This window comes from Cottoperca gobio, chromosome 23 (genome assembly GCF_900634415.1).
Source record: "Cottoperca gobio chromosome 23, fCotGob3.1, whole genome shotgun sequence".
NCBI lineage: Eukaryota > Metazoa > Chordata > Actinopteri > Perciformes > Bovichtidae > Cottoperca > Cottoperca gobio.
Genome location: NC_041377.1, coordinates 5,618,053 through 5,643,092, shown reverse-complemented (window position 1 = coordinate 5,643,092; position 25,040 = coordinate 5,618,053). Strand labels below are relative to the sequence as shown.

The following is a 25,040-nucleotide window of genomic DNA, read 5'->3' as shown; positions in this document are numbered from 1 at the left end:
TTTGTGTCTTTGTGTTGCTCTATCAGTGTTGTACTTGTGTGTGTTTGGTAATGAATCACATATATTTGTGTGTGTGTGTGAGTGTGTGTGTTGTATTACATAAACACATTATTGTTTTTACTATTATAGACCATTTCAGTTAAAAAGGGAAACCATGTTTGTTCCTTGTTTATAAAAAGTTACCTATAATGAAATAAAAAACAGTATAGTATATGATAATTATTTAAGTAGAATTACCTAAACCAGACTATAATGCGGTATTTTTTATTAAGCCACCTGATTTTAGCTAAATATTTGACTTCTTGAGAATAATGTGCACGTCTTCCAATCCCCTATTACAAATGAGAGATATTATTTAGCATAGTGGTATGGGTAGTTTAAATATGTGTCATTGCTTTTCAGCATACATTCTGTAAAGGTAATCATCTATGTAAACATATATTCTTGACTTTGCCCAATTGAAGCCCAGCTTTACCTATTCTTTAAAGAGAATCATGGCTATTTCGAATACTTATTTGCTTTTAGGATCATCTTGTGTCGTACCTCTGGTTGAGTTTCGGATGTGATTTGGCTTCAGTTGTCCAGTTTACTTGTATTTTCATTATTTTTCCTTAGCTTGTGTGTTGTCTGAATCTCTGCAGTTACTTTGACTAATGTTTGCAGTTTGTGCTGACAAACTGTCTGTTTAAACTGCTATTTCAAACGTGTCTTTACAGTAAAATGTGTGTTTAATGAGTTTGACTGGTCAGTAGTTCAATCCCATTGTGTGTTTCAGGTCCAGTGCGATTAATGTGGTGAAGATCCTGAGAGTTCTGCGAGTGCTCAGACCACTGAGGGCCATCAACAGAGCTAAAGGACTAAAGGTTAGAAAGCTAACACGCAACACGCAACACATAATACACACATCCTTACACTCACCGTTATTTTTGGTGCGTTTTCCAGCATGTAGTGCAGTGCGTGTTTGTGGCCATCCGGACCATCGGCAACATCGTCATCGTCACCACGTTGCTCCAGTTCATGTTCGCCTGTATTGGAGTGCAACTCTTTAAGGTAAAGAGGAAAGGAGGGAAATGTCATCAGTGATAATGTTGTCGTCATGTTTGTATTAAATTCCTCTATTTTTACATCAGGGCAAGTTCTTCTCCTGCACCGACAGCTCCAAGCAAACCTATGCAGACTGCAGGTAGGAGAGCCCTCCCGCACGCAAGCTTGCTGAACTCCCTCTAATAGTTTCACCACTAGATAATACATGTGAATATGTGTGTGTGTGTGTGTGTCAACTTGTATTTACAGGGGTTCCTACATTATGTATAAGGATGGTGATGTGGGGAAGCCGGAAAGAGCCCAGAGATTGTGGGAGAACAGTGACTTTAACTTTGACGATGTCCTGCAAGGCATGATGGCCTTGTTTGCTGTGTCTACCTTCGAGGGCTGGCCAGGGTGTGTGTCTACATACAAACACACTGCACATGTGTATTGATCTGTACACTGTGTATTTAGCTTTTTCATTGCATTGTCCTTCTACCCTATAATGTCTGCTAATTAAAGCTTCGTACTGGAGTCATTTTCTGTCCTCCTCCTTTCCTTCAATGAATCTTCCCTGCCGTCCCGCAGGTTACTGTACCGGGCCATAGACTCTCACGCTGAGGACGTCGGACCCGTCTACAACTACCGCGTGGTCATCTCCATCTTCTTCATCATCTACATCATCATCATCGCCTTCTTCATGATGAACATCTTCGTCGGTTTCGTCATCGTCACATTCCAGGAGCAAGGAGAGCAAGAATATAAGAACTGTGAGCTGGACAAGAACCAGGTACTGTTTCTGTCTGTTTTATATATAGTAGTAGTACTAGCACTTGTTGTGCTTTTGTTTAGCATGCAACGCAGACATGGAACTGCTCAGAGAGGATGGAAGAGTAGTCTTGGCTGGAAAAGGCTTTGCAGGCTTTACCCTTTAGACAAAAGTTAAAGTCAAACGTGTGCATGCTCACGTGTTTGTGTGTGTGTCACAGCGTCAATGTGTGGAGTATGCTTTGAAGGCACGTCCGTTGCGTCGCTACATCCCCAAGAACCCCTACCAGTATAAGGTGTGGTATGTGGTCAACTCCACCTACTTTGAGTACCTGATGTTCACACTCATCCTTCTCAACACCATCTGCCTGGCCATGCAGGTGAGTCTCACACACTCATAACATGGGGGGGTAGTACAGTACCTTTCTTTGTGGATGTGAAAGAGTCGTCTATGTGTGTTCGCAGCATCATGGACAGACCAAAAATTTCAACGATGCCATGAACATCCTCAACATGCTCTTCACGGGACTCTTCACTGTGGAGATGATCCTCAAACTGATCGCCTTCAAACCCAGGGTAGGTCCACTTCTCTAGCCGCGGAGTAGAATAACAGTCTAGTGCAATACAGTGGAGCAGAGCAGGAAACAGTGTCTTCTGCATTCAGTGTGTTTAAAGGTGAATATTTGATCAAATAATTGTACAAATCTACTTTTTACTACTAATAATTACAACCCATGAATAGCATAGAGCAGTCTATGGCTGTACATTTTAGGCATCGAATCACATTTATTGCAAATAACTGCTCACTGATGTTGAACTGTATATTCCTAATCCCCTTGTAATTTCCTTCCACAATGATAATTACCATATCCTGGATTTAAAACATGATTAGTGGACGGCATCATGTGGCTTTTAATTTCACTGCTCCCTTGATACCCTGCTGTTGTTGCTATGTAGCCGTGTGGGTTTATTGGTCTAATGTTAGAACGTCCTGGTGCATCAGCTATTTAAACAGTAACAGATGGGAATGCTTCATCCTATTACGGCAGGGTTAGTGGAAAATCCTTGAACTGAATCAAATAGCAAAAACATAGTTTAATATTATATTTGTACTCTGGTCTCTTGTTGCACAGTACATATTGTAAATCAAAAGATAAGTATAAGAAACCTTTTACAGATTATGATGAAGCAAACACATCGGGCCTCTGTACTGCAGCTCACTGACTTCTTTAATACACTGCAGTGAGCTGGAGATGTACAGTATATGTACGGAGGTGAAATCAAACTGACACATTATGCTGATTAGACAGAAGAGCCAAATTATAAAATACTCCATGTTTAAATTAGTTCATTATTTTAATTTTTATTTATTTTACATGTGAAGTTAATTGCTGTAAATTATTTGTTTGCATTAATCAATTCAAAAAATCTCAGTATTTGGGAGCCAGGGTTTTCTAACTTCTAATTAAAACATCATTATTATGTGTTTACAATTTACTATGAAATCCAAATTATGTTCTACAAAATATGTCCTTTTACTAAGATGGATGAAAATAATGATCTACGTGGACCATTTAGTGCGAGCAACAGTATCATGCATGCCTTGTAGTATTTTCAGGCACAAGCGGCTCCAGTTGGAGTAAACCCCCTAAATGTGCAGGACTACCTTTAAGGCTTGGGAACTGACTTCATGCTGGGCCGCTTTACGTAGTTAACGTTATGTAATGTAGGACTTATTTCAACTGCCAGATTTAGAATTTGTAAACCTTAATAAAATATAAAAACCTTCTTTCATGAATTTAGTCCATAGAATAAGTTAAAGTGCAGCACGATGACATGTTCCCAAGCCATATCGAACCCTCCTTTACTACGACATTCCTTGTTTTTCATTGGTTTGACTTTAACAAACTCTTCCGGCACACACAGAGGACCTGCTCGCTAGCACTTTTACTTCTCAGGTGTTACAGCCGTCGATGCACATGTGGAATCAGTTCCAGTGACTTTTGTTCTGTGGAAAATATGTGCGCTAATGCATTTGAACTTTTGAACAGGTTTCACTGTCTTAACTGTGTTGTTTACGTCTGAACATCTGAACATCTGAGCACATTGTTGTGTTGTCGGTGTTCACTTTCCTCCCAAATTAATAATATAATATATATAATATAGGCAAATATATAGAATCACTACATACATTATTATTTATGTACTAATCTTAAACTCGATTAATGTTTGACCCTGGTTTTACATTAATATTCTTACATCTGAAAACCACTTCATTAAAACCACTATAGAGTCCGAGGATGTCTTGAAATATTTGCATAACCTTTTAAGATGATACGTCGGCTGCTGATGACAGACGATGAAGCTTAAAATAGATGAATGAGATGGACCTCAGCGTCTCTGTTTATCTGCCAATTTACCCGTTTGATGCAAACAGTTGAGTGGCCTCACATCTCATTATCCAGACAGCAATACGCCTGCTCCAACGTCCAACCATCTTTAGACATTATAATAACTAATCTGTTCTAATCTGGTTGCAATATTAGCACAAACATGGTAACATCATTAGCCTTCCTAGCCCACCGTCATAAAAATTCTAACTGTGCTATGGGAAAACAATCAGCCTGAATCTGAACGAGCTGTAATTTGCTTTACGGTTTAAGGAAATGTTTCTGAAAAGGCCATGTGCCAGGACATTTTCCAAATTACCCTTGTTAGATATTGGCTGTCTCTCCAAGTTCAAGTATTCGAAAGCTGACTAGAAACAAAAAGAGTCTTTCTAAGATGCAGCTCTCTCCTTTTACAGTCCTTAGAATATGTTTTTATTTTACCACCCTAAATGATGCTGTTTTGGCCTGAAGCTATGTGGATGTTTTTCATAAATACTCACTTTGTACCACTACTGATGATGAATTGCCCTCGATAAGTTAATCAAACAAAGTGGGCTTTCAGTATAATCACGCCACAGCATTGCTGAATCGCCTAAAGACGCAGGTGGAACTCTTAAATAACTTCCATCTAGCACGCCATAACAGAGCAGGAACTTCAACTGCACTTGATGAACAGATAATGCGAAGGAAACCACTTGATTCTGTTGATTACACTGTGTTTGATCATCAGCTGATTGTTTCCTCAATGTACTGTACAACCTTATACCACCTTAAGAGGGCTGCGAAGTGGCAGCAGATGTTGTTTTCCTTCTAACCTACCTTTCTTACCCTCCTCCTCCTCCTCCTCCTCCTCCTCCTGCTCACCTCATCCTGTGTAGGGGTACTTTAGTGATCCCTGGAATGTGTTTGATTTCCTCATCGTAATTGGCAGCATAATAGACGTCATTCTCAGTGAGATCAACGTAAGTACGATGTCCACTCTCACTCTCCTTGTTGCTCCCTCTTTCTCTCTGTCTTGTGCCCTCTTGCTTCTTCTCTCATATCCTGCCACTCTCCTCTCCTCTGTGGCTATTCTGTGTTGTGTTGTGCTGTCTTTTCTCTTCATCTCTCTTCCTTCTTTCTCTGCCTCCTCTTTCTCTTCTTCCTCCTCTCCCTCCATCCTTAACTCCAAGATGGCCGCTGCTACTCAGGGGACCCCACCCAACCCCAACCCCCCACCCCAACCACAAAGGGTTCCTGAGCAAGACCAAGCTTCTTCCCGGGTTTCTTAAAACGTAGAGGGAACAGAGGCAGGGTTTAGCTTTGATCACAAAGGGTTTCTGTCTTGCGTCCTCCTTCCTTGTTCCTTCCAGTATCTCAGATGTTGTTGAGTTTTTTTTCTCCACTTTTTGTCAGACTGTGACATGTCCTCAGGTTTGATTCCCTCACTAACCGAACTAACTCACTGACCAATCACACACTTACACGTCATTTTTTAACTACAACAACAGGGGCGTTTTTTTGTTGTGATTTTGTTGCAATTTGTTCTTTACTGTTCTTGTTGTTGACATTTTCCTCTCATGGACAAGCATGACCGATCGCCGCTGCTCTTCCTCTGCTGTCCATCTTTTTCAGACTGCCCCTCCTTTTCTTTTTTTGCCGTTGAATTTTGTTGATTCTTTCCCTCTCTCCTACTAAAAACTCCAATGCTCATGTATATAATGTTTTTTGTCTTATTTTTCTCCTCTCTCCTTTTTATTTCCGTTCTTTCCATTTTTTAAATGTCTTATGTTCTGTCCTTTTCTTCTGTTGTTTTTCTGTTTTCTCCACCCCTACGCAGCATTATTTTGTTGATGCATGGAACACATTTGATGCCTTGATAGTTGTGGGTAGCATTGTTGACATAGCGATCACTGAGGTTAACGTAAGTAGTCCAACTCCCTCCCTCCCTTCCTGCCTGCCTGCTCTGCCATTCCCACACACACAAACAGACAGAGTGCTGATACCCATCTCGCATGCTTTCAAATGATTAGGAAACTTCAGCTGCGCTACATTTGAGCTTAAGAGAGCTGAATAAGTCTGGCAGTGAAAACAGCCAGATGTAGTGCAATCAAAACGATCATAGTGAAGAGTTTGTATAATTTAAAATGTATGGAAGACTAAATGTTACAGTTTTATTTGGAGAACTTTGACCATTGACGTCTAAATACATTTTGACATGGTCGGTTTAATTCATTAATATGTTAGCTGTTGGGGTGCTAACATTATCATTACTCCATTATATTATTTTTAGTTAAAATGTAATGTTTATAACAATGGAGGCTGCAAAACAACTTGTTCTCAAAGCACCCCTGCACATGTCTCTTCAGCAGTGTAATAATGCTGTAATTACAACCTAATTCTCTTAGTTCCAGTATTATTTCGTATATGTTTTCTAACATTTGAAGCTGCTTCAGATAGGTATTCATGCCTCGGTCTGCTGAGCATCAATAGCATCACAAACAATTGCATTTGCCATTAGAACCTATTGCATTGTCTCAGCACTTGGTTTGATTTCACATTTATTGGATCTTTTATCATTGCCACAGGGGATTATGTCCATTCCCCTGGCATGATGGACACTGTATAGCATGACAGATGTAAAGGTGGTATATCTAGGCCTGTTACTGTATATAATGTTAACAGAAGATTCTCATTTCTGCAAACGAAAGATTTTCTGGAAAGAGATTGAATTCAGATACTCATTTTTGAACAATAGTGTTTTGACCCAAGGGTCATGGAACGCTCTCAATTCATAAATCACCAGGGAAAATTTAAATTCAAATGAGAAATTTCTTTTTTTTTGTCCGACAATAGTAATGTGCAGACATGGGGAACAATTTGATCCATAAATGGATTTACCCAGGACCTGTGAAAGTTATGTAAATGTATGTATGAATTCATTTATTATCGATGTGGAGGCCCTATGGTCAACAGTGGGGCTGAATAAGAATGAATATCCCAAACACAAGTCAAATGTTGAGTGTCTGTCGTATTTACACTTCAGGGATAATTGGTGTTTTATTCATGTGATATTCAAAGTGCACTCTGGCAGGAGAATTGGCTGAAAACCAAGCAAAGTGTAGCTGGTCTGAACTCTTCTTTTAACATTAGAAGAGAGGATACATTTTGCTGTGTGTGCAGATTTTGCCAGAGAAGAAAATAATTCTGTACTATGATCAGACTGACCAGAGAGCTGAGTGTCACATTTTTATATTTTACTACTTTACACCTTGAAGCAGTTTTTTTTGTAGGAGAGTATCACTTTATTCCATTTGCATCTTTAGTAGCAAACATCCAGTGACAGTTCCTCAGGGGACTGAATGAGGAGGCAGCTCTCTATGAGTCTAACTTTGATATACATTGTGTATTCGTATCAGCTAATGAAGACACACAGTCCTTGCTTGGTTTCTACAAAGCAATTAAAACATACAGCATCTTGTCTCTTCTAAATGCAACAGTTGTAGGTGATTATTTCTTAATGTAATTATTGCTCATTAACGTTACTGTCAGCAGCTTGCCCCTGCTTTCCCGTCTTTATGCTAAGCTAAGCTAGCAAACGGCTGAGTCCAGTTTAATATCAAGCGTACAGACTTGAGTGTGGTATCAATCTACGGTACTCGTCTAACTCTCAGCACGCAGGCAAATGAGAACATTTCCCACGATATTGAACTATTCCTTTTAGAAGATGACCCTTTTTTTTAAGCCCAAGTCTCAGGTTCGAGTGAAACATTTATGTATTCAAGCCTCAACAGTTTTTGATTATGTCACATCAATTATAGATACATTGTGGGATTTACATTAAGTATAGATCTGCCTGGAATGCTCTCACACCCTCAGCCTGCTGCTGGTTTGAGGACATGAAGCAGAGAAAAGATATGCACATGTGTACACCGGTATGTTGCCCCGTGGTGGAAGGCAGTGTGTTCCACCTTACACAGCACTGGTCAGGCATACAAATAAGGTTAGTGTATCCCAGGGGTGTGTGAGCTTCGCAGTTGTTTTTGGGGCCTTTCGAAAGGGAATCCATTTGTCCCCATGAGAGGCTGACCACCAGGTCATTTCAAAACTGCACTAAAGAGTATTATACATTGTCTATATCCTGGTGTTGCTTTGCATACAATGCATGTATCTGATCTTTAAACAAAGAAAAGGAAAGAGGAGTGTATAAATATGTACATAGACATTGAACAAAAGGCTGAACAATTTGAGTCAGTTCCCAACAGAAATGTTACCTCAGTGTGATTCCATACTGAGGTATGTCATGTATAATGAGGCATGTTATACTGAGGTTTAATGGGCCAGAGATATACATCTTTCTCATCTATACAAGTCACCGATGTTGCACTTTGGTTTGCTTTTGCCTTTTGATTTGGTTTGATTGATTCTGTTGATTGGTTTGCAGTTCTTTCTGAATGTTTCATTATTTTCCTAACCTAAAGGCATGCCCCAAGTCCTTTTTTTTTTTTTTTTTTTTGTCCTATTTTCTGGTGTTTTTTAATGATTTGGGTGATGAGACACTCAAGCTACCTTTTCTATTTTTCTTTTTTAAGAAACCCTCCGCACTTCAATCCTTTTGAGAACTCTTGTCTGTTTTGGAGCTGGGACCCTGTCACCGAGACATTTTAGACTTTAGCCTGCTACTGCATTTCACGACGCACTAAAGCACAAGTGAATGCTTTTTAAGGTACTGAGCAATGAAGTTAGAAACTGATAGCAGCAGCTTGCCAACAGCTACCTCTCTGTCATTGCATTCCTAAGTACACAGCGAAGTGCAGTAACAGGCCAGCTTTTAAAATGTTTTCACTTTGCCTTTAGTAAATATTAAATGGCTAAAGTCTCTCATTTGAGTGCGCCCACTTTGTTGCTCTGCTGGGTGCTTGTTTACTTTAGATTAGCTGCACATTTTGTGGTCATCGAATCAGAATACTTTCTTAATCCTGGGTCTCTAATTCTCCCCAGCAACCTGCGGGTGCTTCTTAAATTTCATATGGTTTCTTTTATGTTTTATGTTTTTTTTTTTGTTTTGAGTAGAAGTAGTGTGAACAGATTTGTAGTGGTTTGCTCTGAGCGGTGTCTTGCAGACGATGCCAGTATGGACTGCATCTATTTCTCTCTTTTCGGAATGCCTCCTCTTCTCCTCTCCATCTCTCTCCTTCTCTTTCTGAGCTGTTTCAGTTCACTTAACTCTTCTTTTATGGATGTTTATCTCTGTCTTTCTCTGTCTTCTTTCTCGTTGGTTTGCGGTGCTGCTTGCTCACCTGAAATGCAAGCTGGGTAACATGGGTCTCTCGTGCTTTTCATACCAATTATCTGCTATATATTTTTTTTTTCAAAGGATTTTTATATTAGTAAATTGTGTGTTTTTAATCCCAGCACATTACAAATTAAATGGACTTTTATGTTGCAGTGTTCCAATTTCAAATGTATGAATCGCACCTAGCACAAACCTCAAATCGAGGTTAAGAAACCCATGTTGCCGATTGTACTGACTAAATTGATGACATTTTTTGATTGAAAACAAGACGCGCAATGTGTGAAAACAGCTCAAGTCAATTTAAAATGAGCTCATAAATCAGATGAGCTGCAACTACAGTAACTCACATCAGCACTGTAGTTGAGCCTGAACGCACTTCTCTCTATTTATTTTTGTTTGGCTAAACTTACAAGCCATGAACGGATCCTCTAAGTCCACAGTTGCTTTGTGTCTCTTCAAAATGAGAAGTATGACAATGAAACTGAAATTTCATTATATATTATGATAATTATTAAATGAGGAATGATTTGAGGTTAATTCTGATTCTGGTTCACAGCTTTGATTTCATGTACAAATTGAAGCAATTTCAGATTCAAATTATGCTTCAATTGACCCAGCTGGCCCTTTGAGTAATTCACACACACACACACACACACACAGACAAACACACACATTCTCCCATATTTCACTTTTAAAGTAATCTGCACTTTGTTGAATAAGTGCCATATTCCCTCCCTCCGTCCTACCTCCCTACCTTCCTTCCTTCCTTCCTTCCCATTCTTCCAACTCATCCTTATCACCTTTTATCCATCACTTTTCCCTCCCACCCTCCCTTCCAACTGTACTTCCCTTCACACCCTAATGCCTCTGGTCTTTTCATCAGACATGTACACACACACACGCGCGCACACACATATATATATATATCCTCTCTTCAATCGCTCATACTCGACCATTTATCCCTTCCCAAAGAGTACACACTTGTAATACAAGTGTATAAGTATCAATAATACTTGACAAAAGTATATAGTAACCTATAACTCTGTGTGCATCATTAGTGTGTGTGATCATAAAGTTGTGTGTGTATGGCTCTGTTAGAATTCCTTTAAATGCTTCATTTTGTGGTAAAGCATTTTAACAGGGCCGACACCAAAGCAGAGTGAAGCGCTCCTGAGTCATAGATTGAAGTAGTTTAATCTATCACTCCCAGTGGTGTAAAATGTCGTAATACCAGAGATGACCAGTGGGTGTCTCCCTACAGTATGTTAGCTTTGTGCTTCTCGTGTTATTTTAAATACTTGTGGGCTCTTATTTCCAAAAGCATTCTGCCTTTTTTTATTGTGGCATTCTGATGCATCTTTGACCTGAAAGTAGATGAAAGTTTCACTGGGGTCTGGACTATTCTCAGATCAGAGAAAAGCTTGAATAACACATATTCTAAGGAGGCATTGTCCTTTTTAATGCCCAGATGCATTTGGTAAACGTAGCCCGAGTTAAGCTAAAGCTTGAACTGTTACTGTACTGTAGCTTCAGCTGGCAGAAAGAAAAACAGATAGCTACAGAGGCGCCCTCCATCCCCCATCACACACACACACACACACGCTCACAAGATAAAGGATATGTTGCGCATAGACACGTACACAATCCGCTCTTTTCCCCCTTGTCGCTGCCCCAGACCATCATTCATTATTTTGGCCCTAAAGGCGTTTGACAGCAATTCCCCAATATCTTAAAGTTCTCCATGTTTCCATCTGTTAGTGTTGGGATTCAGCCGGATTTGGCCCTCACACAGGATGGGTTCAGTCTCTATATTCAGAATTCTCCCTCCTGGCCCAGATGAAATGATTTCTTTCACCTTTCCACCATGTGAGGGCTGATCAGAGACTGAACCCAAAGGTAGCCTGGCGGGTTTGTGAGTTATTTTTAGGGCTGGTGCAAATTCTCACTACTTTTCACATAAGAGCACAAAAAGACACACATATTGCACATGCACAGTGACACACACACACACACACACACACACACACACACACGCCGAGGCGCTGCTCTGGTGCTGATCTTTGTTGCCTTTCCTTAAAGCCAGCTGACACGTCCTCGTCTTCCACCTCTTCGCCCTCCTCCTCCTCTTCCTCCTCTCACCCCCCTGTGGTAAGGCCAATGGTACGCTCCGACGGTAACCTCGTCCGCCTCCCTACCTCCTCCACCATCCCTCCATCCCTCCATCCTTCCATCCTTCCTTCTGCTACGCCACCCATGGTATGATCCGAAACCTTTGGCTCTCCATTCGTGCCGGCACCTCTCCTCTGTCCCTCTTGCTGTCATCTTCTGCAGCATGTCCGGAGTTATAGTTATATAGCTGTTGTTTGTACTTTTACATGTTTATATACATATATATTTATATGTGTGTGTGTGTGTGTGTGTGTGTGTGTATGGTGAAAGGACGCTGTATTGTGCAGGCCTGGTATAACTGGAGTTGTGTGACCTTCCTTGAGTGGCTATTGTTATTGCCATGGCGTCCGCTGCCCTCTCCTCCCCCATGGCTTGCAACTTGCTCCCCCTTCCCTTATGGGTGTGGTACCTTCAGTGCTTCGTCATGAGTGCAAGCCATCATGGTCACGCTATCAAGCTGTATCTCTCTCTTTCACTCTTCTCCACTGGCCTGCTATCTGTCTATCTTACCTATCTGTAAATCAATCTATTTGTTTGGATGTCTCTGAATAATTCAAACTATTCTTCATATTCAGACTCTCTCTCTCTCTCTCTCTCTCTCTCTCTCTCTCTCTCTCTCTCTCTCTCTCTCTCTCTCTTCTTGTTGAACTTACTTTCACTGTACCTCTCCCGCTCACTGCCCCACTCTCTCAATGGAGCAATGGTCCCCATTGTGGTCCAGTTGTGGTATTACATGCAGTACAGAATTCTGACTTACATTCCTCACAAGGATTTGTCATTTTCTGCACATCTGTCAGTGGAGTTTGGGACAACTCATGTCTTGGGTTACTTGTCGACACTACAGCGTCACCAGACAAAAAACAACAACCTCTGCTCTTAGAAAGAACCCAAACCTATCTCAGAGAGATAGAATGATAAAATGAGTGTGGTGAAATTAACCGTTTTAGACACACTTTGACTTATTTCTCTGAACACTTGAAAAGTAGCATATGACATCTGTTATCCCAAACTGCAGTAAGATGTGTGGAGAATGGCAAGTTCTTGTTAGGAGCACACTGTGTTTTTTTATCTGTGGGATTAGCATAAATATTTGATGGCCTCTTGGAAAAACACTAATGGCTTGAAACAGATTTTAGAGGTCAGATCAGATGATCTTGTCTTTAAGTATTATGAAGGCAGGTGTAGTGTGGCAGATTTATGTAATTAGCTGTTGATAGTATATTTTTCTTTGCATTGTTGCGTAATTGTTTCTGCTGTTATGGCTGCTGGTGATTTGGTAGATGTATAAAGGCTTCACCGGATGGATCCATATGCTGTTTGCAATATAATGGTGAATGAACTGGGTCCTTAGTTGCTGTTTAAACTGCTTAATGCTTTACACAAATCCTCATGTTGCCTTTGTTTTTCCACCTTTTTGTCCCTGAGAATGAGCAGCAGCAGCATTAATAAATAAATCTGTATTAGAATAGCACTCAGTGAGATGGCTGAATATTTCATCATGGAGTTATTTCCTGTGGATGAGTACTGGGACAATAGACAGTTAGAAAGCTACAGTGCCTCTCAAGCTTCAGAGCTTCACTAAGGCATATTTTCAATAAACTGCAACTTTCAAGTATACCAAATAATAGATTTCTTAAATACTTTGAGAGGGGAAATATTGCATGTTCATTGGAGGACGTCATGTCAACAACAAGTCAAGTTTAAGAAATGAATATAAATATATTTTATTACCTGGCAGTGGCTGCGTTGTGCAGTAATATCTTATCCATCTGAAAGTCATTTTGGGATTATTTCTCCCTGTGGCCAGTTGCTCTGTCACAGACAAACAATTAGCCTGCCTGCATGGTTTATTGAAACAGGAATCTGCCTGCAGGCTAGGAGTTTTGTACTGTATATGTTGTTATCAGTGCTTTATGAAAGAGCTTGCCTCTCTAGCCTGGTGTCAGCTGTTTGACTTTTAGGCCGTAATAGTGCAGAATAACCAATTTAGCTTCGTAAAATGATATACGGTACTTCAGTGGCTCTGAAAAGCATTTTAATGCTTGTTTGTCAAATGTCATTGCAAGGCTAGATGAACCCAAGAGTGTGTTCTTCACTTTACTCATGACAGTGTCGCGGTGAGGTAGAAGTAACTGCAGAATGCCTCAACCAGTAATACCAGTAAAGACTGAATGAAGCCGTTTTTAGCTTTCATAGTTCAGTATTCAAAGAGTGCACGGTTAGATGTATCTTTAATAGAACGAGATGTTGAAGCAGGTGTATTTAGGAAGCCAAATGATGGTTTGTCAATCTCTTTGTTGCCAAGTGATTTTTCCATGATGCCAGAAAAATAAGCATGATTGCCCGATTCTCTCCCAGATCTCTTTTGTCAGTTGATTTTGATGGGATTTTGTAGGACGCAGATTACCATTTATTAACTCGGTGTGTATGTGTGTATGTGTGTGTGTGTGTGTGCGTGTGTGTGTGTGTGTATATGTTATACATATTTACATCCACATATATTTGTGGCTGGGAATATGCATACAAATGTTACTTGTACGTCTGCATTTTTGCATATGTCTGTTTGTATGTCTGTATGTTCATCTTTACCTGTGTGTATGTGTGTGCGTATGTTTCCCTCCCTTACCTATCTGCATGTGTCCCCATGCGTCCTGTGTTTTTTCTTAAAAAAAAACACCAAACCCCACCAAAAGGGACTGCAGAACTCTGAAGAGAACGCCAGGATCTCCATCACCTTCTTCCGGCTGTTCCGCGTGATGAGGCTGGTGAAGCTGCTGTCTCGCGGGGAAGGGATTCGGACCCTGCTGTGGACCTTCATCAAATCCTTCCAAGTGAGGGGAGAACCGGACACAACATGCTAGAGCAGGGGGTTGGGTTTACACACGAAATGTTAAAGAGAAAGTGGAGCTTTAACCCTAATGTGACTCAGATGGGAGCCCTTTTTTGGAGTCCAGTGTAGCATTTAATCTAGATTTGACTTTTCACAGCAGAGTTTATCACAGGTTTTGTCATCCAAACTTGACATAGTGCATTAATCTGCTTATTTAATCAAGAATAGGCTAGTTTACTGTTATTAATGTTGGGGCAAATCATCTTGTAATTGCATATCTGAGTCACATGGGGCTAAAAATATCCTTGTTCTTGTGTAAATCCAGCCTGGTAGAGTCTCACAAGCCACCTCTCCTTTCCTTGCCTCCTCCCTCCTCGTCTCCGCCTCCTATATGTTTTTTAATCGTAAGGGTGGGAGGTCGAACAGATTAGTCTAGATGGGGAAGGAGGAAAAGAACGAGGGATGGTGCGAGGTAACGGAGAGGAGGTTTAGGAGTCTTGTTGCAGAGGTAGGAAGGGATTTAGGTACATAAAGTTGGGAAACAGGCAGGAACTAAAAAACCTTAACCAGCAATCTATTTTCTTCTCTTTCCTCCTCATCTCTCCTCTTCTTTCTCCACTTTTTCTTCTACTCCCTTTCCCTCCAACACCCTACGACTAACTCCTGAGAGCTCACCATTCCCTGTAGGCGGGTTAAGCAGTAGATAAGTTTAACGAAGCACTCCACCAAAAAATACAAATCATTTGATAGAGAGTTATGGGGAAAAATAAAATAATCTGTTCTCTCTCTTGTGTTAATTGAGACGGGCCACTTCATGTTACAGTGCAGACATTGACATTTGAAGCATTGGTGATGCAGCAAAAAGACTTGTATTAGGTTTCAGATCAGCTGTGCTCATTAATATCTTACTGCACTTAACACAAATAGGCTTTTTTGTTTGTTTTTAAGAAAACTACAAATGTATCAGTAGATTACATATTGACACATAATCCAATTTGAACTTTTTCATTTACCCGTCATGATTTGGCCCCGCTCTCAAAGTCACAGGGGTAATGTTAGCCAGGAGCTCAGATCCACGCAGTGTCCCATAGTGTGTGAAAATAAAAGGCATACATGTTCTGACCCCGGGTTGGTTCATCCACACCACGGTGGGACTGGTCTCCTGGCTAAACTTAGAGAGCAGTTTGTATTTACTGAGGTTTATCACTCCTAAGTCAGATGATTTCTCCTGGATTGTTTTTGGTGTTGTGCCACACAGGGCTGCAGATCAGTTCACTTTCATAACGCACCAGCTAAATTGAAAAACAAAGAAATGCACCATTTTTTAACAAACATTTCCTCAGTGGTAGACGAATTGGAGGTGTGAAATTTGAATGAAAGTGAATGGACTCTAGCCTTGGTGCAGGATAATGCTGTAGACTACTTGCCACTAAAGTGTCTCTCTCCTCTTTAGGCTCTGCCCTACGTAGCTCTGCTTATAGTGATGCTATTCTTCATATACGCTGTCATCGGCATGCAGGTAAGCTGTTGTCTTGTCACCTTGTTTCCCTCCCTCTGTTGTGTTTTCTTCTCTCTCCCTCTCTCCTCCAGCTGGCCTCCATCCTGTGTCTGTCCTCCTGGAGTCTTGTCATCCAGAGTTCCTGTTTGGTCACGTCGTCCCTCTCTCCTCCACTCCTCTTCCTCCTCTAGCTGTTGCTAGTCTTTGTCTCTCCTCTGCCTTTCCCTCTGTCGGTCCTCCTGTCTCTCCTGTTGAGTTGTTTGTATCACTGATGATTGCAGCGGCCTCTAATTCTGATTGTCCCAGAGAGCAATCACTTCCTCCTGTCAAATGCTGACGTCATATCCTGTGTGCTGTGACTACTTCCTCCCCCCTCCTGTGCAGATGTTTGGTAAGATAGCGCTGCGGGACGGCACGGAGATCAACAGGAACAACAATTTCCAGACGTTCCCTCAGGCAGTCCTGCTACTCTTCAGGTGAGGAAGACAACTACGCTCCTCATCCTTTCTTTTCCTCCCTCATCTTCATCCTCCCGCCCACTCTTAATATCTAACCTTTGTTCATTGTTTCAAAGTCAACATCTTCTGCGCTTTCTATTTTATAACTTCTTCCTCCATCATTAATTCCTGTTACCTGAGTGACAATAACTTATCTTTTTCCTTTTTTGATCTCCTATATTTTCTCTCTTCCATTTCCTCTGAAAAGCTTTTTATATTTTACATTTGACGTTACCACTGACTGATTTTATGGCAGCAGCAGGTTAATAAAATGGCACAAGAACCAATGTGGGATAATGTTTTGTTAAAGTTTGTACTATGAGACCATGTTACTGCCACTGTGCCAAGAGTTAAAGAGTTCCAGTTGTAAGTATGTAGCAGCGATCCCCATATTATCACCAAAGATCTGACTCAGCAGTTACTTAGCAGCTTTAACAGCATCCAAAGCAGTAGTAAGCTGATAACTGTTGTAAACATGACTGATTTATTGCTAAATGTTCTGGTCCACTGAGGATCAGACCTTCTGCAGTTGTCAGAGGACTCTACTGATAAAACATTTAAACTGCCTGGATCCAGTGTCAGAAACCTCTCTGTCCTGTGTGGTGGCAATGATGGTAAGATTCCATGCAGGGGACACCTGAACACAGAAACTGAAAGGGTACATCAGATTTGATCAACTAATGATATGATTTGGCAGCAATCTTTTTCCATTAAATCATAAAAAGCATCTTTTCTATTCGTTCATATTTTATGTGCTGACCCCTTCATGGAATATATCATAGCAATGCGCTTCCTTCAGAGAGACAGGATACTTGGATACTTCATACTGCTGTGTGCAACATTTCCTAAATAATAGCAACACACACCAAAAATGATCACCTGGCAAACCTGCAGAGTTAGAAAGCTCAATAGTACTGAAGTATTCAGAATGGAAGAAGTTGTAGTTTGATCTTCAGCTCAACAAAAGCAAATATGAAATAACATTTATTTGCTGTCGCTCTGTAAATTCAGTGTATCAGGATATAATTATGAATTAATATTTTGCTCACACTAACACTTTTTCATATGTGTTTGTGTTTATGTGCCTCTCTCTGTCTTTGTATCTATGTGCGTGTGTGTGTGTGTGTGTGTGTGTGTGTGTGTGTGTGTGTGTGTGTTTCTATATGCTTGTGTGTTCGTACACATACATCCATGTGTCTCTATGTGTGTTAATGCATAAATGAACATGTGCATGGGTGCACACATGCACACATCTATGCCTGTATGTGTACCTCTAATGTATCTGTATTTGTATGTGCGTATCTTTGCATGCATATGTGCGTCAACGTGTGTGCCTATCTGTGCGGGTGTGTGCATGCATGTCTATCTATCAGATGTGCAACAGGTGAGGCATGGCAGGAGATCATGCTGGCTTGCTCGCCTAATCGGCCGTGCGAGAAAGGGTCAACCAATGAGAACAACTCGGCCCACGAGGACTGTGGCAGCCAGTTTGCCATCATTTACTTTGTCAGCTTCTACATGCTCTGTGCCTTTCTGGTGAGTACAGTGAGAAAGTTATGTTCCTCTTTTAAACCGCTTGAAAGACTTTTATTAAAGTCTCACCAAATAGTTCATAGATCTTGATACTGTCTGTTAATATGAAGCAACAAGCGCAAAGACTGGACAAAATATAACATGTAGTGGTTTTATTTGACGGACTATTTCTTTAATTCTTTAAGTCTTGTCGTCACCATATAACTAGAGGTGCTAGTAGGCTGATTGTGTTACCCGGACAGCTGTTTCCCCCTGCTTTTAGACCAAAGCTAATCCTCCTCTGGTTATAGCCCAATATTTACCGCGCTGACAGTTGTATTGATCTATCTTTTGGTAAGCAGGCGAATAAGCACATTCCCGAAATGTTGAACTAATCTTTAAAATGTACAGATTTAGAGTGATTCACTGCATGATGTTACTTTAAATTGAAACAGGTCATCTATATTGTATTGTTAGTGTAGTTTCTGACTGGTCCCTGATTCTCCCCAGATCATCAACCTGTTTGTGGCCGTCATCATGGACAACTTTGACTACCTGACACGTGATTGGTCAATCCTGGGGCCGCATCATCTTGACGAATTCAAGAGGATCTGGGCTGAATATGACCCGGAAGCCAAGTAAGTTTACAGAGAAATAACAACATGTCACTCATATAATTCATCATTCATTATGCAGAGGTTGTGTAGAGAGTCACTGTAAGCTATTGTGTGACGTCTGTGCTGTTTCCAGGGGGAGGATAAAGCACCTGGATGTGGTGACTTTGCTGCGGAGAATCCAGCCTCCCCTGGGCTTTGGGAAGCTCTGTCCACACAGAGTGGCCTGCAAGGTGAACACACACGCACACACACACATGGTCCCAAATGTGGTGTGAAGGCTGCAGAAAATATGCAAATTGTTTGATCATGCTTTCAAATTCACGTATTCAGAATTCTTTCTGCTTCTGCTTTGGGCAGAATTAAAACCCCTCTATTTGCCAAGCGTGATAAATATAAAGAAATGTGTCTTTGTGATATAAATGTGAGGACATATTGACAGCTCATGACACCTTCCACAGTGACTCAAATGGCACATTGACAACAGATCGTACAGAGAAAATATTTTAGATATTTAGACATCGACGTCTCTCTGGAGGAAAATGAACAGTGACCGTAGTGTCAAACCACTGTCTGCTCATTTTCAGCAAACTGTCAGCTGCCAATAGATGCTGCCAGCTGACAGAAGGAAATGTATATGTTTTTATTTTAAAATTGTTGCATGATCAAACAAAATGTTCTCTCTCATTGTAGCGTCTGGTGTCGATGAACATGCCTCTGAACAGCGATGGAACAGTGATGTTCAACGCCACACTGTTTGCCTTGGTCAGAACCGCACTCAGGATCAAGACGGATGGTAACAGACACACACAATCACTCTCATGCACTTGTACAGGCACAAGATACACACACACAATGGTGGGCACATCAGTATGTATACATATGTGGCGCATAAGGTAGGAAGTAAATGTATTCCCATATTTCCCAGTCCTAGTGTTTTTCTTCCTTTTTATGTATACTGTTCGTGCGTGTCCAGGTAACCTGGAGCAGGCGAATGAGGAACTGAGGGCGATAGTGAAGAAGATCTGGAAGAGAACCAGCATGAAGCTCTTGGATCAAGTAGTGCCCCCTGCTGGAGGTATGTATACTCTGCAACACAGTAATGTAGCTCCTCCATATCTAACAATACGCACAACTATAGAACATGCGAACACTACACACTGTGATTTCATGTTCTTTTATTACTTAGATCAAAACTGTGGTATTATTTTAAGCATTAACCTATCCTAATTATGATATTTCTATTTCTTGCAGATGATGAGGTAACAGTCGGGAAGTTCTACGCGACATTCCTCATCCAGGAATATTTCCGCAAGTTTAAGAAGAGGAAAGAACAAGGGCTGGTGGCCAAGGTGGCCCCCAAAACAGCCCTTTCTCTGCAGGTACACAAACATACAGAGGTTTTGTTTGTGATCATAAATCTGTGTATATTTGTTTGCATTGTCAGGAAATTCAGAAGACGGTAGTAGATCTTTCTAATTGTGCCTTTGATGGATCCCAAAATGGGTTTTGACCCCTAAATAAACACGTCGGTCTCTGTTTTATTCTATGAAAGTGCAACACTTACAGTGTGTTTGGTCTGTGTGTAGGCGGGCCTGCGGACATTACATGACATTGGTCCAGAGATCCGGAGGGCCATCTCTGGAGACCTGACCGTGGAGGAGGAGCTGGATAATAAAGACCTGAAGGAGCCTGTGTCGGCTGCATCCGAGGACGATATCTTCAGGGTAAAGGTTGGATACACACACCCTCACTCACTCTCCAGAGAGAGAGAGAGAGCGAGAGCGAGAGAGAGCTGATCAGCGTCCAGCTTGAAGCCATATTACTGCTCCATGCACATACACAGACATGCTTGCATGTGCTCAGAGGTTCAAAGCGACATTTAAAAAGAAAAGCTCACTTTCCATCACATAGCATAGCTTGGCTACTAATCATTTTAGATACTGGGCAAAATGTTATTAATTAGTTTATGCATTTTAGAAGCACATCCAGTGGCCGCAAATTGCAAAATAAGAACAACAGTTAAGCAATGCAACGGTAAGTCTCTGACAAAAACTACACACACACACCTATTCGTGTCAAGGTGAGTTATGCTAGTTATCAGCCTCCATTGTCCATGTCATTGCCACATTCACGCCCTTTATTTAGTTCACTGCTGTATTTTGTTACTTTGTTACGTACAGTATGTGACACAGATATATATGTATAATATTTTTTGAGCACTTTAAGAGGTTTGTGACACAAGGCCTTTGCTTTGCATGTCCATCTCAGCTGAGTAGAGTTGTGTTGCTGCTAGCAGTGAATGAGACAGGAGTACTTCTGATTGATTGTTTGAGCATAGTAAGATATAAAGATATTTTGACCTGGACAATATTTGAATTTCCTGGCTTTCCTTTAACCCCCTCTCCCCCCCACAGCGTACGGGTGGGTTGTTCAGCAACCACGTCAACTACTACAACCAGAGCGATGGCCGCAGTTCCTTCCCACAGTCCTTCACTTCCCAGCGTCCCTTGCACATCAGCCAGAAGGGCTCCCCTTGCGAAGGCGAGAGCCCGTCCCACGAGAAGCTCATGGACTCGACCACTTTCACCCCTTCCTCTTACTCTTCGTCAGGCTCCAACGCCAACATCAACAACGCCAACAACACAAGCATGGTCGGGGTGACGACCCAGGGCATCAGTCGATTCCCGAGCCCGTCCATAAGCACTGTGGACGGGCACACAGGACAGCCGCTCACCCCCATCCTGCTGCCGAGATCAGCATGGTGCTTCCCTCCAAAGAGGTGAGTGCGGGCCGGACGGCAGGTTACATCTGCGTCTAATCAAATGTTTAACTTGCTTTTCTTTAATTGAATTGGTGTCTTTTTTTTTTTCCTTTCCTACTTTACGTTTGAACTGGGGCCAAAATGATTGCCCGACCATCATCACAGACATTTAGCAAGCCAGTGAACATAATAAACAACATGACATTTCACTACGGGCATAAATGGTTCTTCTATTTCCTTCACTTTCTATTTTTCCTTCCTCCCCTCTTTCCCCGTCTTTTGCTTCTGGTGGCAAGCAGGACGTGTTTTTTTGACACCCTCATGCGGTATGTTGCCAGGGGACAGAGAGAGAAAGTGTATGTGTGTGTTGTGTTAATCCCCTAACTGCGTGCAAAAAGGTTTCAGAATGCTACATAAAATGGAATCGCTGCCCGCGTGCTATAGTGAGACTTGCTATGCACATAATGCTTAAGTTGCTACAGCAGAAGCCAGGCTCTATGCTGCTACTCCAAAATCTGCTACCAAAGCTGTGGATGGACTGTTTGGGGCAACACGGCCAAACGTTTCCTATCAAAGGCTCTTATTGCTGCTGTTATCTGCTGTTGTATGACAGGTCTGGGTTAGACACAATGTTTGTGTCCTATCTTCTGCTGAACTTTGCTCTGGATATTCATTGTCCCCTTGACCCTTATCGCCCACAAATAGCAGCAGCCTCAAGGAAAAACGTTATACGTTTAGCTTTATTAATGGGAAGCCTACGAGAACAGCAACATGGATAACATGTCATTCCTTCCTGAAGAAACATTGCAGCTTCCAGGCATTATTAGCTAGCAGGGCTCTAAACTTCTATTTCTGTTCACAAACTGTTTGGATACTAGAAAGGTCATCTTGCGAGTAGTGATTGGGGTCCTCTGAAGATTAAGATCCTAAGTAAAGGACATCCCGGTCACAGTAAATTAGAGAGGGGGGTTGAACTTATTCTCTTTCCATGTGTAGAGACAGTAAGTTATCTCGACCTCACTGCTCCATTACAGGCAAAGCAAAGATTTTCTTTGGATTTGCATGATTTAGTGCCGGGGTAACCTGCGGCCAGCTGCAAAGTGGAGGGAACACGATCAAACTCTTTCCGAACAGTCAGGTTATTACCAAATGCTGTTCTAACCCAGAGGTTGCTGTGGAGCAGCTTAAGTAGCTGTGGATTGAAGGGACATTTTGACATTTAGAAATGTAGTTTTTCTTCACCAGGCAGTTCTGAGGAGAAGTATATGTGCTAGTGCTTGAACAAAAAAAGAAAATGTTATTTGTACTTGTGGGTGTCCATCATTTAAAAATGGATGGGCACTGCTGACTGCAAGCTAAGGCAGTTTTTATGTGTAACAAAAGTATTAACAGATGATTTTGGGGAGCTGCCATGCTGTAACACTTACGCAAACTATCTGGTGAAGAAGAAAAGACTAAACTCCAGATGTCAGGACGTCTCCTCAAAGCTTAAGTCTGGAGTATGAAACAGATGTGGACATATAGGGGGGCAAGACATCTTTGGAATATTAAGAGAATACAGTTTACACTAATCCATATGATATGCTAAGAGTTAAGATTAAACTTGACAACAAACATCTCTAACACAATCGCATCCAGGTTAATGTCGGCGTTGTTTTCACTTCTTGAGAGATGAGTAGAACAGACAGCATCTGATTCCATTGGCCTTTTGTCTTTTAGCTGTAACAAGCCATTATCCAAACTTTGTTTTTTAAAGATGTCTGCACCTCAGTCCTGCTGTCGGATGTCATATTCCAGGTGTTGCCTTTTTGATGCTTTTTACCGTCTTGCTTTAACAATACAATAGTTGTATTTCCCACCTGCTTCTCCTCCTTATTTTTCTCTAGCTTTTTCTTTTTCTTCTTCTCCCTTCTCCTCTTTCCTTTTCCTACATGCCTCAGTGGGTTTCTCAGTCTCTCCTCCTAAGCTCCTCTCTGAGGTTTTTGCTAATCAGCTGCTTCTTTGTTTTCTGTGTGTTTATGTTTACATCCGTCTGCCTATTTGTTTACCTGTTTTTCCATCTGTGGTCGGTGTTTTGTTCATTTTGTTTGTTTGTTTTGGTTGTGTGCTTGTTTGTTTGCTGGTAGCTCGGACTCAAGTGACAGCCACCTGCCAATCATCCGAAGAGGCGAGGAGTCAACGGAGGAGACGTATGACGAGAGCTACGGCGACGACAGGAAGTACCTCGAGGACGACCACTCGCTCTCCTCTGACATGTACTGCTGAAACAAACACACGCCATTTATATCGCTACATTTTTCTCAGTGTCGGTGCGTGTCTTTCTTCAACTCCTCTGTGTGTGTCTGTGCGGGCTCATTAGGCTGGTGTATCATGATGAAACATGTAAGCAGTTGACTCCCATGGAGGAAGGAGAGGAGGTAGAAGACAGAAGAGGAGGAGGAGAGTGGCAGTCTCCCAGGAGAGTCTTCCTCTGCCCCACTTCTCTGGGTGAGTAGAACAATGATCAACAGTATTTGTACAATTAGTCTATTAATGTGAGTACAGTGCGTATTATTTCTATATTTTACTCAGTTTTACATGCTGCATGTTGGTTGTGTGTGTCAGGGCGGAGATCGTCCTTCCATCTCGAGTGTCTGAGGAGACAGTCAAGGCCGGACGTCTCCCAGAAGACGTCTGTACCGCTCCACCTTGTACATCATCAGGTAGAAGATGCCAACTAAATAAACACAAACATACCCTCACACTTGGATGCACATAAACAAATTGTAAACACTGCAGACATAATCCTCTGATACTGTCCCTCTGCTCGGTCCTCCTCCAGGCTCTGGCAGTGGCAGGATTGAGCCCTCTGCTAAGACGGAGTCACTCACCTACCCTCTTCAGCCGGCTGTGCTCCACGCCTCCAGCCAGTCCCACAGGTATACGGCATCCTGTGCACACACCAAACACAGTTATACTTTAATTTAATGAGGGGAAAACAGGTCACTGAATGTTGTAACTGTTGAGGTTGCTTCTCCTGTCTTTGCTTCTAGCCCGTGGCAGTGACCCCTCCTACCAGCGAGTGCCCTCTCTGAGGCTAGTGGGCTCCTGCTCCCATGAAAAGCTCAACACCAGCTTGCCCTCTGTCAACTGTGGGCCCTGGTAGGTCTAAGTACCTTTAACATAACCGTTAGAAGTCATACTACAATCTCATATTTAAAATCTATAATCATCATTTAAAAATGTGTTTCACTTAGGTACAACGACAGTAATGGGAATAGCCGAGATCCCAGTCCTAGCCCCACCCCCAGGGGGTCCAATCAAAGACCACCACGGCCGGTGTCGCTCACAGTGCCCTCGCTACTGGGAAAAGACTCCAGCTCACTGTGTCACGGCAGCGCAGGGAGTCTGGTGGAGGCGGTGAGTGTGTGTGTGTGTGTGTGTGTGTGTGTGTGTGTGTGTGTGTACAGGTTGGGGGGAGACCTCTCCAGTGGGTCACAGGCTAAATTTGAGGGATTAACGATATGTTCTGCTACACAATTTGGTTGATTTTGGAGATCAAGATTCTAGTTTATAGAATTATGACACCTGTGATTAAAGGTCACAATAGACATTTTCACCTTTGGCTTCAGAAAATTGCTATTGGCATTTTCTACTATTTCTTAGACCAAACGATTATCTAGAAAAGAATCTACAGATTAAATTCCATAATAAGAAT

At 41.7% G+C, this 25,040-nt stretch overlaps 1 protein-coding gene across 1 annotated transcript in view; it reads left to right on the top strand.

Annotated features, from left to right (window-relative positions):
• The window catches only part of cacna1c (calcium channel, voltage-dependent, L type, alpha 1C subunit), a 172,929-nt gene that overhangs the window by 137,255 nt on the left and 10,634 nt on the right, over positions 1-25,040 (top strand). The window contains exons 25-50 of the mRNA XM_029461765.1: positions 776-863; positions 943-1,050; positions 1,131-1,183; positions 1,294-1,440; positions 1,615-1,816; positions 2,016-2,174; positions 2,260-2,370; positions 5,063-5,146; positions 11,539-11,715; positions 14,322-14,459; positions 15,912-15,977; positions 16,341-16,432; positions 17,827-17,989; positions 18,476-18,603; positions 18,716-18,812; positions 19,273-19,375; positions 19,556-19,657; positions 19,834-19,961; positions 20,169-20,306; positions 20,997-21,361; positions 23,470-23,598; positions 23,703-23,830; positions 23,948-24,045; positions 24,165-24,261; positions 24,376-24,484; positions 24,580-24,742. Of these exons, the coding sequence (XP_029317625.1) occupies positions 776-863; positions 943-1,050; positions 1,131-1,183; positions 1,294-1,440; positions 1,615-1,816; positions 2,016-2,174; positions 2,260-2,370; positions 5,063-5,146; positions 11,539-11,715; positions 14,322-14,459; positions 15,912-15,977; positions 16,341-16,432; positions 17,827-17,989; positions 18,476-18,603; positions 18,716-18,812; positions 19,273-19,375; positions 19,556-19,657; positions 19,834-19,961; positions 20,169-20,306; positions 20,997-21,361; positions 23,470-23,598; positions 23,703-23,830; positions 23,948-24,045; positions 24,165-24,261; positions 24,376-24,484; positions 24,580-24,742 (3,373 nt within the window). The remainder of the gene's footprint in view (positions 1-775; positions 864-942; positions 1,051-1,130; positions 1,184-1,293; positions 1,441-1,614; positions 1,817-2,015; positions 2,175-2,259; positions 2,371-5,062; positions 5,147-11,538; positions 11,716-14,321; positions 14,460-15,911; positions 15,978-16,340; positions 16,433-17,826; positions 17,990-18,475; positions 18,604-18,715; positions 18,813-19,272; positions 19,376-19,555; positions 19,658-19,833; positions 19,962-20,168; positions 20,307-20,996; positions 21,362-23,469; positions 23,599-23,702; positions 23,831-23,947; positions 24,046-24,164; positions 24,262-24,375; positions 24,485-24,579; positions 24,743-25,040) is intronic.